Here is a 12,455-nt window from a genome sequence, read left to right as displayed (position 1 = left end):
GGGCGAAACGAGCCTCAACGTGGTGCAACGCGACCTGAACCGGTCTCCGTGAAAGCGCGGCGCGCGCCCGTACGTTTCCCCCGGTCACGCTTACTAGCGCGGCTCTGGTAGCGTCGGGAACGGACCCGCGTCTGACGTCATGCGATGGCTCCACCCCGCTGTGACGTCACAACAAGCGACTTCGCCGCGTTTACTAACGCGGCTCAACACTGGAAGCATCGGGAGCGGAAGGGCATCTGACGTCACATAATGGCCCCGCCCCGGCTGTGACGTCACACTAAGCGGTACGCTGCGGCGTGGCCGCGCGGACCGTCGCGTATCTAGGACGCCGCCGCCTCGGTGGGTGACCTCGAGAACTGTGACGTCACGGCACACTGTTGCCGGCCGGGCAGACAGCGCGAAGCCTTAGCGACAGACGCTGGCAGAGCGCAATGGCGCAGCAAATCAGGGGAGTGCGGGGGTTGCCCCCCCCCCCCTCCCCTTTAAAGCTTGCATTTTCATTTTTCACAGCAGACTATTCCCGACAGAAAACAGTTAATCGGCGTGATGCCTTCTCGCTGAGTTTTGCCCTTACCCCATCCCCATCCCCCTATGCAGTCGTGGATGCGGCACTGACGGGGCGATGGTGGCGGCGGCATAATCAAGTTCTATCCCTTATGGTATGTTCAAAATGTTGTCAGTGCAAAGGCTTTGGAAGCGAAAAGACCTGCCGTTGGCTCTTCCGCTCTTACTTGCATGCAGTTTTATGCGGAAGGTGAGCGACAGGGACGTCCGACGAACAGTGATCGAGCGACTCTGTGCGCGGGAGCAACATCGCTTGGAAAAATCTCTACGCACGATGCGAATGTTACTCAGGCTTGCGCGTATGATTTTTGTTCCAATGTAACTGCGTCCTAAACCCCAGACAGGGGCCCATATTGCGAACCCGTCTAGAAAGCAACTGAAAGAGACCCTCATGCCTTTGGCCTTTCCTTGAGGCCTCCCAATGGCCTCTCAGCCCGCTACAAGGAGCCACACAATAAGAGCCGCGTAATAAAATGTTTCCAGGCACTTCCTCATGTGTTCTCCCACGTTCAGTAAGCCGCATTGACTAAGGAGGAACGGTGCCGCGCGACCATCCCACGTGTGCGCTTCCAGACACACTCAAGGACCTGTTCAAGGGTCAAGGATCTGATCTGTCCAAAGTCGAAGAGGGGTCCCCTCCAGCCAAATGCTTCCTCGAGGCTCCCTGCCGCGCCCATGACGCAATTATTGGAAATGGACAGCTGTCGTCATGGGCATGACTAATGCTCATGCAAAGCTGCCGACTCTTGACCATCACCCCCAGGGTTGTACCCGTGGCCCAATCAGCTATCTCGTGCCAGCCGAAGCGACCTTGCACCGATGGCTAATAAGGTCATGCCAATCTCTGTCACATTGACATTCATGACGGCTGATGCATAGCATCTGCCCCAGTCTAGATATGTGAAGTGCGAGCCTTGAGCCCCAGCTGTCATGCCATTTAACATGACAACGTGTCCTGGTTCCGGCTGATTCTCGCCATCGCTGGGGTTCCGGCTGATTCTCGCCTTCGCTGGCGTTCCGGCTGATTCTCGCCATCGCTGGGGTTCCGGCTGATTCTCACCATCGCTGGGGTTCTGGCTGATTCTCGCCATCGCTGGTCCAGAGGGCGCTCAGTGCCGCCGATGCTGATTAAACACCGCCTGCCTGCACCAAGGGTACCGCCTGTCTGCATCAAGACCTGACAGCTGACGCTGACAGACTGTGAACGGGCTGGGTCTGCGATAAATCGGTTTACAGACAGAGGCAGGGCTTTCAATTATGCCAGCTCTTCAGCCTTCGGAATTTCAGACGAAAGATAATGGCGATGTATAGGTGGTCTGTGAATCGTATGGGCTGAAAGCCTTTTTGTGAGATCAGAAGCTTTATTGGCTGTAGAAAAAATAACTACAGGAAACTTCCTGGCGGACCAACTCCCTTCAACGGCGAGTCAAAACGTTTGCAATTGTGGGCAAATTTCTAGCAGGTCTGCGTATGTTGTTCGCTGGTCTGGTAGCTGTCAGCCCGCACCTTCTACGAAAACGGGCAGCATGTGTGGACCCCGGTCATCAAAGATACTTTACCCCTTGAATCGTCCGACATTATCAATGAGTGAAGTTAACTATTGCGCCCATGAATTCATCGGTCTGGACGCACAATATTCGTATTACACATGACGTGAGCAGTGACGCTGAAGCGACCCAGTGCATTCTCACGACCCACAATCGGGCACGAACGTGGAGTCCGCGATTTTCTACGCATCGGATAGCTCATTGTTTTGGGAATGTTAGAGGAATAGCCATGTTGCAATTTTTGTTTAGTTCTAACAGTACCATTATGAATGCAACTCCAATTCACACTTAAACGCAGCCTGTCAGTTGCTTTTAAGGAGCTGTGCCCGACACGTATGGAAAAAAGCGCATCACACAATGCAGTGGTTGAGCGTCGCACCGTGCCTTCTTCCGCAATAAGGAACGTGCCACGCTCGCCCTCCGCCTGCAGATTGTCTTCGTTCGGTTTTATTTTTCTGAACCTGCAAGTGTTACACACCCAAGTCATGGCAGATGGAACCAGGCGACGAAATGCCGCAATGACGCCTGCATGCTGTGGACCTTTGAGCTTCCCCGAGTGTGCTACCAGAGCCAAATCGCCTCGCGACATTTCAGCATGTGAACCGCGTTTATCATTAAGGCCCCAAGAGAGCTACCTACAGTCACGGAGTCATGAGCTCGCCGACCGCCGCCTCACATGCGACGAAGTAGCTGCCGGGCCAAAGGTCAGAGGTCGGACGACGGAGGTGACATTCTCTCCCTTCTGGCTTTGAGATTGTCTACATCGCGGTGCTGTTGGCCACTGGATGGAGTTAGAACCAAGGTTCGTGCGGAAAAGTATGTATGCACGATGTACTTACAAAACTGTACGAATGCCAATGCAGCTATGCTATAAAGTTCTTATGGCAAAAGCATGTCCGCAAAAGTTTGTGCGCGAAAGTTCGCAAGCAAGTGTGCGTATGGTGTAATGAAGGTATGGAAAATATTAGTTAGCATTGATGAAAGTTCGCCAGGACAAAAGTTCAAATGCCAAGTACATGTACGTCACGACAAAATTAGAGGAGTAGGTTTGCATAACGTTGGTAAGCAATTCTTTGTCAGAAATTTTACTTACGCCCTATATTCGAAACAAATAAAGTTTTTTCGATGAAAGTACGCCGTCAGCACTGATCATATAATAACAAGTTGGTGTTGGAAATGTTCCTATGATGAGTGTACACGACATATCGAACAGCCAGTCCCCAAATTATGCAACGTCAGCTCTCAGATTTCGCTGAAATTTGGTCCTTTCCTGCATCATCTGAAACATAGCATTTGACAGCGTAATTTTAATCTCTTCCCGGCGTTCACTGTAGAAGAGAGGAGGGCCTCATGCAATATTGGGTCGGGTGCAGTTGCGTCTTGTTCAAACAAGGTCGTAATCAAAACAAGTGCAGCTGGTGCATCTTTCGCTCTGAAGTCTGGTTCACATTATATAAACAATCGTATAACCGATGCCTGCACTTAGCGTCCGCCCGCCCTATTCCAAAAGCGAGCAGACTGCCGCCGCGACCAGCTGGCGTCAGTGGCGCGCTCGCGAAGCGTTCCCGCGGGACCGTTGGCAGGGGCGTCGTCGTGGTGAGGGACGAAGAAGAACATAAAGCGCGACTAATGATCTGCAATGGACAATTTTTCAAGTTTTTACACCCGTTCCCTGCCATGCACGGGGCATTTTGCACTGCTGTCATAAATTCGGACTCATTTGATAGTCGCCGGAGGGCGTTTAATCTCATGATGCGAAGGGTTTACATGCCATAATAGTTCACCTCACCTGCGCAGTCGTCGCTGTTCACCGCCACCCGGCATCCCCTCTAAGTGTTCCCGGTCGATGGGATGTGGTGGCCCCCGCACTGACCGTTCAGCCGACGTCCGACGCCAAGGATGACGCTCTGTGTTCGAACTTGCAGTACACATCTACATGCCTTCTTTTGCTGTACGCACTTTGTCAGACAAAGTTTACCCAAGAGAAACACTGGCATACGAGCTTCGCGTACTTACATGATGCACTGGGAAACGAACTTTGGCGTGAGCAGTTTTATGGAACGAACTTATCCCTGACGAACATTTACGTACGGACATTGCACACTTACATCCTACATCAGCACATAAAATTTGCGAATGGACTTCTGTGATACGAATTTTATCCCGAGCGAAAATTTGCGGGTTACTTTGCCGACAAGCAACTGCGTACTAACTTTTTCCATGCGAGCTGTTGCGCGTACATTTTCATGAACTAATTCTCAAAGAACAATTAATGTTCTGCCCTTTATCCTCCACAAACTTTTTGCTTCATGAACTTTTTATGAAACGAGCTTCATATCCTACATACTTCACCCTGACCAAATTAAGGCATACAAACTTTGTCCTACGAGCAATCACGAAGCATTTTTTACGCCACATCTTCATCTACAACCCATTAAGGTGGACTGGAACATCGGCATGCCACAGACAAATCTCGATCAAGGTTCTTCTCGCAGCGCACCGGTTATGATGCTCTTTTCTACGTGACGTCATGCCGAACCTTTGCAAGACGTGTTCGCAGCGCAAAGCATTTCCTATTATATCTTCATAGCTTTCGTGACAATAACTGCGCATGCGGGACACAAGCATGTATGTTCGTACGAAACGCGTGGGTTCCCTACATTGACAACCACAATCTATGCTGTTTGCAATGTGCACCATGCCCCTTCATCACCCGTGATAGACTCTGGGCGCGTAAGTTTACTTGTTTATGATCGAACCTGCCGCATCATCTCTGTCTCACTGCGGTTCAGCAACGGAAAAAGATTACGCTCGTTTGGCAAAGACCATATACGACTTCACGTAGAATCTCTGTCGTCCGAGTCACTGTGAACACCGAAAGGCCCAGAATCTATGGGGATGACGTCATGAGTGACGTCGACGGCACAGAGGTCTTTGTCACCCGCATCGCCGCGAATACACCACAACATCCCCGGTTTCTTTCTGTAATGCACTAAAAAATCGCGATCTTTTCCACGTTTAATTGAGAAACCCACGAAAGAAAAGTACCTAACAGCTCTTAAAGCTTTTTGCAAAATATGCATGAATAATCTGCCTACGTGCACAAACAGCTTGGAACCATGGACTGGAATACAATTACCGTAGGCATTAAAAAAGGACAGGTAGAACTTCAGCACCACTATGACGATCATGAAGGTTGCTGTGATCGTACTGGACTTGCAACATTTTTTTTTATCGCACACGCCTGGAGTTATAAGTTCTATGATACAGGCCCTTACGTTTTAACTAGCTGGAAATAAGGTGTAATGAAGGCTGTTAGGGCCAAGTTAAGAATTCCGGTTTCGGGGCCCTGAAAGCCTGGCCTTAAAATCCCGCCCTGATTCGCCGTTTTTCAGGACACAGACTGATAGAATATCGATGCGACCCCTTGCCGTTTCCAAACTAAGGAGGATAGAGATTAGCAGAAAACGCCAGTTGGCTATTCTTAGCAAGCTCTCGTAGTTAACAATAAGTTGTATATTGCCACATCGATAATTAGCCCATTGTACCAGATCAAATGTCAAATTCTCCAGAAAATTTGGTATATTTGTGCCGCGGATGGACATAAATCGTACAGTTGATGTGGCAGTAAAAGCTTCTTTAAATGTGTGAAACATAAAAAGGACGTCCTTTCACCAGTAACTAAGGAAGTGCACAATCATGTTTTGATTGATCCTTGAGTCAAATCTGATCAACTCGAAATATTTGCATATCGAAACGGTATGCGTCGGTCTTGCGCTTACGAACGGTCTTGCGTTAAAATTTTCTAACGTCGACTCCCAGTTAAATAGGCGCCAGGATATCATAGGCGGATCCTGGGCGGGGGGGGGGGGGGCACGGAACCATGGCCCCTGAAAACTTCTGGGAGTATGTTTTGACCCCCAAAACATTTCCAGAACTTCATAAAAGTTTCGTCCACTTACCGTCCGCTTTAACTTAAATGTTTTAACTTCTGTTTAAGATTCAAAAGCATTTCGGTGCTTTTTCTCGGTTTTGATTGGTGTTCCTACTAGGTACTCGTGAGAGGCACCATGCACTGGACCTCGGATCCCACACCAGTCAGCTGGCGACAAACGGCTGCTCTCCCCCAAATTCCAGGCTAGATCCGCCCCTGCAGGATGTCTTGTACAACCGAGCGTCTTATATATTTGGGCTTTGGTACAGAGGCAAGCTATGTCCCCCTCAACTGGATTCGATAGCTCCACTGACAGAGTGTGTTGCCAAGGCAGAAAAAATGCAAGAAGCAACGCTTGCAACGGAGAGCTGAACGGGAGGCAACGTTTTTCTTTCCAGAATGTGACAAGCGTTCCCGCTGATAGACTTTTGGAAGAGTCAAGGCGCAAAAAGTTTGTCTCAGCCTTCTTTAACCTGCGACCAAAAAATCCTTAAACCCTACCCAAAGCAGCAAACCTGCAAACAACTGCATGTTCTTGGGTATAGCTTCCCAGATGAGTAGTGGGGGGGGGGAGGAGGGAGGGGGGGGGGGGGCAGTGAAAAATTATGGTGTCTTCCCCCAAAAAATGATACACGGCATTCTCCCCAGATTCGGCCCACTTCATTCTTGGAAGCTGGAGCCAAAGTTGGGGAGAAGGTGAGAGGGAGCGGGTATGAAGAAGCAACTGCGCCCTGCTCGTGGGGAAATTTAGCTTCCTTCTTTCAAAGCATTACATGGGGCTCCGCTTCCACTGTGGAGCCTAGTGTGCCACAAAAGGTGTGTTCACGAACAAACTAAAACGCCCACCCCGCTATCAATGCCGACGCGTTGACGCCAAATGCCCAACTTCCTGTGTTCCGTCCACACTTTCCTACTTCCACTGGAGCAAGTCTACCAGCAGTGATCATGACGCACAGGGTGGGCAGGTCTCCGTGACGCACACGAATTTTCCGAAAAGGCCCACTCGGAAGGGGCTGGAGTCCTCCCGGAAGACGTCTCCACCGGATATAGGAGTTCCCTTCCACGCAGTTCCGGTCTTCCCGTCTCAAACCGCGAGTTCGAGGAAACATTTCGCCGTCCAGCCTGGCCCGGCTCGTTCTCCGACCTTTGGCGGCGCACAATGACTCATCAGTGACGCCACTGCCCGTCCACCAATCAGAACGCCGAAAGTCGCTAACGTCATCAATATCTTCCCGACGCTAAGCCCTGATTGGCCACCCTCTTCTTGTGACGTCACAATACTGCGTCATCGGCAAAACAGCGCCAGCTGTACACTCGGGCGATTGTTTATATGGCCACAGCGGCCGCCATGTTGGGTGAATCACGCCCTGAACGCCGAGTGGGGAGGACGCATCGGCGCTGCAGCGGCGAGGAATTCGTGAATTGCGCAAGCCGGCTGATTGGAGCGGGGTAGAGGAGCGCGAGGTGCGATGCGGTTCTACAGAGCGCGTGCGGCCGGCGTGGAGAGCGGAGCGGGCTCTGTGCAAGACGAGCAGGGCGTGCCGACGAGTGGCGTGCAGGGCGTGCTAGCGCCACTGACCAATTCTGGTGATCTGACGGTGCCTGTGTCCGTGTGCACGTCGGTGGAGAGCCTGAACTCTGGTCTGACGCGCACGACGCCGACGCTGACGCCGACGACGCTGCGCAACATCGAGGAGACGTTCATGGAGCTGGATCGTAGCCTGGTGACGCCGCCCGTCTCGCACCAGCACCAGGCCGGCTTCGTGACGCCGCAGGTGGCCGCCGGCGTCACGTACTCGCAGCTGGACCAGACCAAGTGGCAAGGCGGCGTGACGACTGTGACGGCCAGCCGCGGCGGTGGCGGCGGCGGTGTCAGCAGCCTGCTCGCCGAGCCGTCGCCGCGCGTCGTGCCGCAGGGGCACCGACGCGGCGGCCGCCGACCCAAGGACGACGACGAGCTGTCGCCCGAGGAGGAGCAGCGGCGCCGCATGCGCCGCGAGCGCAACAAGCAAGCGGCCGCGCGCTGCCGCCGCCGCCGCATGGATCTGACAAACACTCTGCAGATGGAGACCGAGGAGCTGGAGAACGAGCGTAAGCTGCTGGAGCGCGAGATCCAAGAGCTGCAGGCGCAGCGTGAGGAGCTGCACTTCCTGATGGAGGCGCACCGGCCCTGCTGCAAGCTCAGCCGCGATAAGGAGAACGCGCCAAAGCGCAAGGTGATCGTCAAGCACGAGCCGGACGTGGCACGCCTGGCACCGATCAAGTCGGAGCCGCTGCCGTCGCCGTCGCCGTCGCCGGCACCGGCGCAGCGCGCGCGCCCCACGTCTCTGTCGGTGGCACCGTTCGCGTCGGCCGCCGCCGCCAAGGAGCTGACCGGCCCCGGCGTGCCGATCAACACGCCCTCGCATGGACTGGGCCTCAACTTTGACTCCCTGATGGAGGGTGGCACGGGTCTGACGCCCATCACATCCGCCAGCCTGGTGCCCCTGCTGATACCGGCGGCCAGCTCGGCCAGCCTCGCCACGCCCGTCGTCTCGACGCAGGCCGACGCGCGACGCGGCGATCTGCTCAGCCCCGGCGTGCGCGAGCTGGTCTCGCTCTAACACCGCCAGCCGGCCGCGCCAGGCCCGGCCCGGCCCGGCCTCGTCGCCCGCTTGTTGACACGTTTTGAGGGGTATTTATTGATGTTGATTTTGTCGAGCTGCACCGTTTTGCCAGAGCACCGGAGCCGCCGCGGGGCGCCGGCTTTTATTTATACGCCTGATCAGTTCAACCCGGCTTGCACGAGCGCCTGTCACGTGCGCCTGTCGTGCCCTGTGTGTGTGTGTGCGTGAGCCAAGGCTGCAATACAACATCCATTGTCATAGTCCGCTCGTTGAGGACGCGAACGCCAGCGCACGCCGCCGCCAGCGCCCAGTCGCCGTCGGCGCGCGCGGCCGCATCGCGGTGCAGCGGCGGGCCCGCGCGGCCTGTCCGCGTTCGATGAGTGACGTGGCGGCCGCGGCGGCCGGCCGTCGGTCCGCCGACGGCCACGGCTGCATTCCTGGCCGCTGGCGCAACGGCGGGGCGGGGTCGGCGGCGGCCGGGGGCGACGTGACCATGCTGAGCTCCACCTGAGGCCGCTGGAGGGCGTGATGCCTGACCGAGGCCTGGCGTCTGTTCGAGCTCAGAGTGCAGTTGCGCCGGACATTGCGTGGGATTCCGCGCATCATTGCGACGACCGTATTGACGACAGGTCATAGAAATATCCGGCTTGCATCATGTAGCTTCCCGGTAATACCAACTGGTCTACGCGTCATCTGCGAGCACGCGGGACGCAGGTGCCCCGACAATTTACTTTCCACCGCCGCCTGGAATCATGAAGAGGAACCAAACCCCTAAAACATCACTTATGAATACCAAATTAGAACTGTAGCACGCTCTTTTGCCTCACATGGTACCATTTTTTTCATTCACTTGACATTAATGTTCATCTAATTCTGCGAAGTGGCCAGGACGCGATGCCATTGGGTGACGAATATCATGTGCTGGTTTATTCAAATATGACAACATAAAAGCTCAAAGCGTTCTACCGAAAAAAACTACCTGGTGAGTACGGCAATGCTGAATGCAATTAAGCTCTGCAGTAGCCGTGGGTGTGCTAGCACCATGGGTTCAGTGGTCTCCCGAGCCGCAGTGGCCGGACAACAGCACCCCATCCGGAGGTAACGGCTGTTAGAGTAACGTGGTGCCGCTTTGTTAGCGATGAGTGCGAAAGAGCTTAAAGCGTCTGTTTAGCCGACTAGGCCAGAAAATATATGTTAATTCACTGCTGGATAGACTGGATAGGCATACCGCAAGGGACTTCCACAAGGTTCACTTCAGGCCCACCACATGTCAGAAGGTGTCTGCATGATCAGGATGGGACTTCTACAAATAGCCCTGTGATGACAGCCATAGATTCTTGACACCTAAAGTGGTTCCAGAAATGTCAATGCCCACAATAGGATCATGGTATTCCGAGAAACTTGTGAATTTGAAAGCGTCCAGATGGCTCAAAATAACAATGGCATGAATTCGCATATTATGCTGTTTCATGTTCTTCTACCTGCCGATTGCACCAACGGCTGAAAACCACTCAATGCCCGACATTGGTGTACTACTACATACCATACAGAATGGCCCGTGAGTCGTTCTACGTCATGCATACTACGGGAATGTCGCGGGAGCAGAGACCATTCGTCGCGCGCAAAGATCATTCGTCGTTGACGCGTTCCCATGACACTATTCAGAATAGCTACATGGGTATGCGCCCAATGATCACCAAGGGACTCACTATTCAGAATAGCTACATGGGTATGCGCCCAATGATCACCAAGGGACTCACTATTCAGAATAGCTACATGGGTATGCGCCCAATGATCACCAAGGGACTCACTATTCAGAATAGCTACATGGGTATGCGCCCAATGATCACCAAGGGACTCACTATTCAGAATAGCTACATGGGTATGCGCCCAATGATCACCAAGGGGACTCACTATTCAGAATAGCTACATGGGTATGCGCCCAATGATCACCAAGGGACTCACTATTCAGAATAGCTACATGGGTATGCGCCCAATGATCACCAGGGGACTCGCTCAGAGTAAAAGGTCGTGGAGCGGTCAGAGGATCTGTAAGGTGGGTGACACGGCGGGAGTCAAATGGCCGCGAATGTCACGGCACCAGTTGACGGGCAGGAACGGATAAGACAGTCGGGGACTACAGCCGTTTTATTTCAAAACTGTGTCCTTTATGCGAGCGTTGTTTGGGCTTCATCCGCGCAGTCAGTGCCTAGCGAAGCAGCGCTGGGACCAGGAACATTTTAACGCACCAACGACCATTCGAGTCAGGCTACGCACGGCATGTAGCCCGACGACTGTGACGCTCGGTCAGGCAGATAAATAGCTTGTCATACCGTAGACACACCGTAATACCGTAGCAGTACATGCCATCGCATAGTTTGTCACATCCTCACCATAGTTCCAAAGGCAATGGGCTACGTTGGCGAGACATTTGTGCGTGGAGACAAGCAGGCATTTTTGTCCCTGAGGCCCACAAGTCAAGAACACAGTTTTCACGGCAGTTCATCATTCGAAAATCTCTCGCGAGCGTCATAATAGCAAGCGTGTCCAGAACAGGCCCACGTGACAGGATGTCAGCACTTCGACCCAAAAGACGGGATAAATTTGGTACGACGCCCCGAGTCCGTTCCGCAAAGACATCACACTGTCTTTAGTGGGATGCGTCGGCGTATATTTTCACTATATTCCGGGTAGTCACAATGTTGTTCAGAAAGCAATGTTAAATGCTTGTAAGCACCAGGCAGCCATCAAGGCGCCGAGGCTCTTTGAGTGGCGTTGTTCATGTGTGAACTTTGTGGCAGAAATGCATCACCTGCATCTTTTTATTACACAATAACTTGAATCGTAAGTGTAACTTGTGCGCGCTCACCGGGATGTAGGAAGGAGTGGGAGGCTTGAACCGGCAGCATTTATAAAGACTATTGACTGTCGTTCAGAAAAAGACTTCTTTGGGCCATTTTAATAAGCACGTGCCCACCAGTAGATACTCTCGAAATTGTTAGCTGGCGGCGTCACTGCGTCACATCTATTCGCTTCTAAACCCCCAGGGGTCGCGATCGGCAGTTTACTGAGGATGTTGGATTCATCTGAATGCGATGTGAGATATGGCTGCTTGTAAAATATCCACGCGCAGAGATTACGAGCAATAAAAGGAACATTACCCAAGACAGCTTCGGGGTCATCGGGTTCATTGCACATATATCGCAGGTGTGACTAGGGCACTCCCCACGCGGACTTTGAGCGTCACAAAGTCTTATTCTCGACCGTATCTCAATCTCACCATCCTTTAACCACATACACACGACATTACCCAGATACGATTCGGATTCAGCACACATCACTTTGACTACCCTTGGAACGAGAGGTCGAACTGCACCCTACTTACCCCCGCGGATGCTATCGCTCTCATGACGTCAGCGATATCCGAGATGAGAAATGTCACAGGAACAAAACAGGAGGATTGAGTGGGCGTGCCAATCTAGGACGGGGAGAGCCAAGCTTTATCCAGCCGTGGAGCACATAATCCAGCTGCATTCTGCCATGCAAGGCACAGCCGCAAGGGCGAATCCAGGAGGCGGGGGTGGGGGGGGGGGGGGGGGGCAATAGCTAATACAAGATGGCCAAAGTATAAGAAAAACTGACTCATTTCGGATGTGTAGGCACAAAAGAAGCATCTTTCACAAACAAATTGTAAAAAGTGTTGTTTCTAAAAATAAGCATGTTTTCGTACGCCCCTTGCGTTAATAAGAAGAGAAATGTGATGAGTTCTTGAAAATCCGGACACCTTTCTGGCTTTGGCTACCC

At 52.8% G+C, this 12,455-nt stretch overlaps 2 protein-coding genes across 2 annotated transcripts in view; one reads left to right on the top strand and one right to left on the bottom strand.

Annotated features, from left to right (window-relative positions):
- The window catches only part of LOC119110034 (PDF receptor), a 143,504-nt gene that overhangs the window by 25,450 nt on the left and 105,599 nt on the right, over positions 1–12,455 (bottom strand). The gene's annotated exons all lie outside the window — the stretch shown is intronic.
- LOC119109083 (transcription factor kayak) lies at positions 7,395–8,911 on the top strand. The gene has a single exon (XM_037232620.1). The coding sequence runs from the start codon at positions 7,515–7,517 to the stop codon at positions 8,646–8,648; it is 1,134 nt and encodes a 377-aa protein (XP_037088515.1). The 5' UTR covers positions 7,395–7,514; the 3' UTR covers positions 8,649–8,911.

This window comes from Pollicipes pollicipes, unplaced genomic scaffold (genome assembly GCF_011947565.3).
Source record: "Pollicipes pollicipes isolate AB1234 unplaced genomic scaffold, Ppol_2.1 Scaffold_7231;HRSCAF=8579_pilon_pilon_pilon, whole genome shotgun sequence".
Classification (NCBI taxonomy): domain Eukaryota; kingdom Metazoa; phylum Arthropoda; class Thecostraca; order Pollicipedomorpha; family Pollicipedidae; genus Pollicipes; species Pollicipes pollicipes.
The sequence above is the reverse complement of the archived record's forward strand: the minus strand, read 5'-3'. Positions and strand labels throughout refer to the sequence as shown.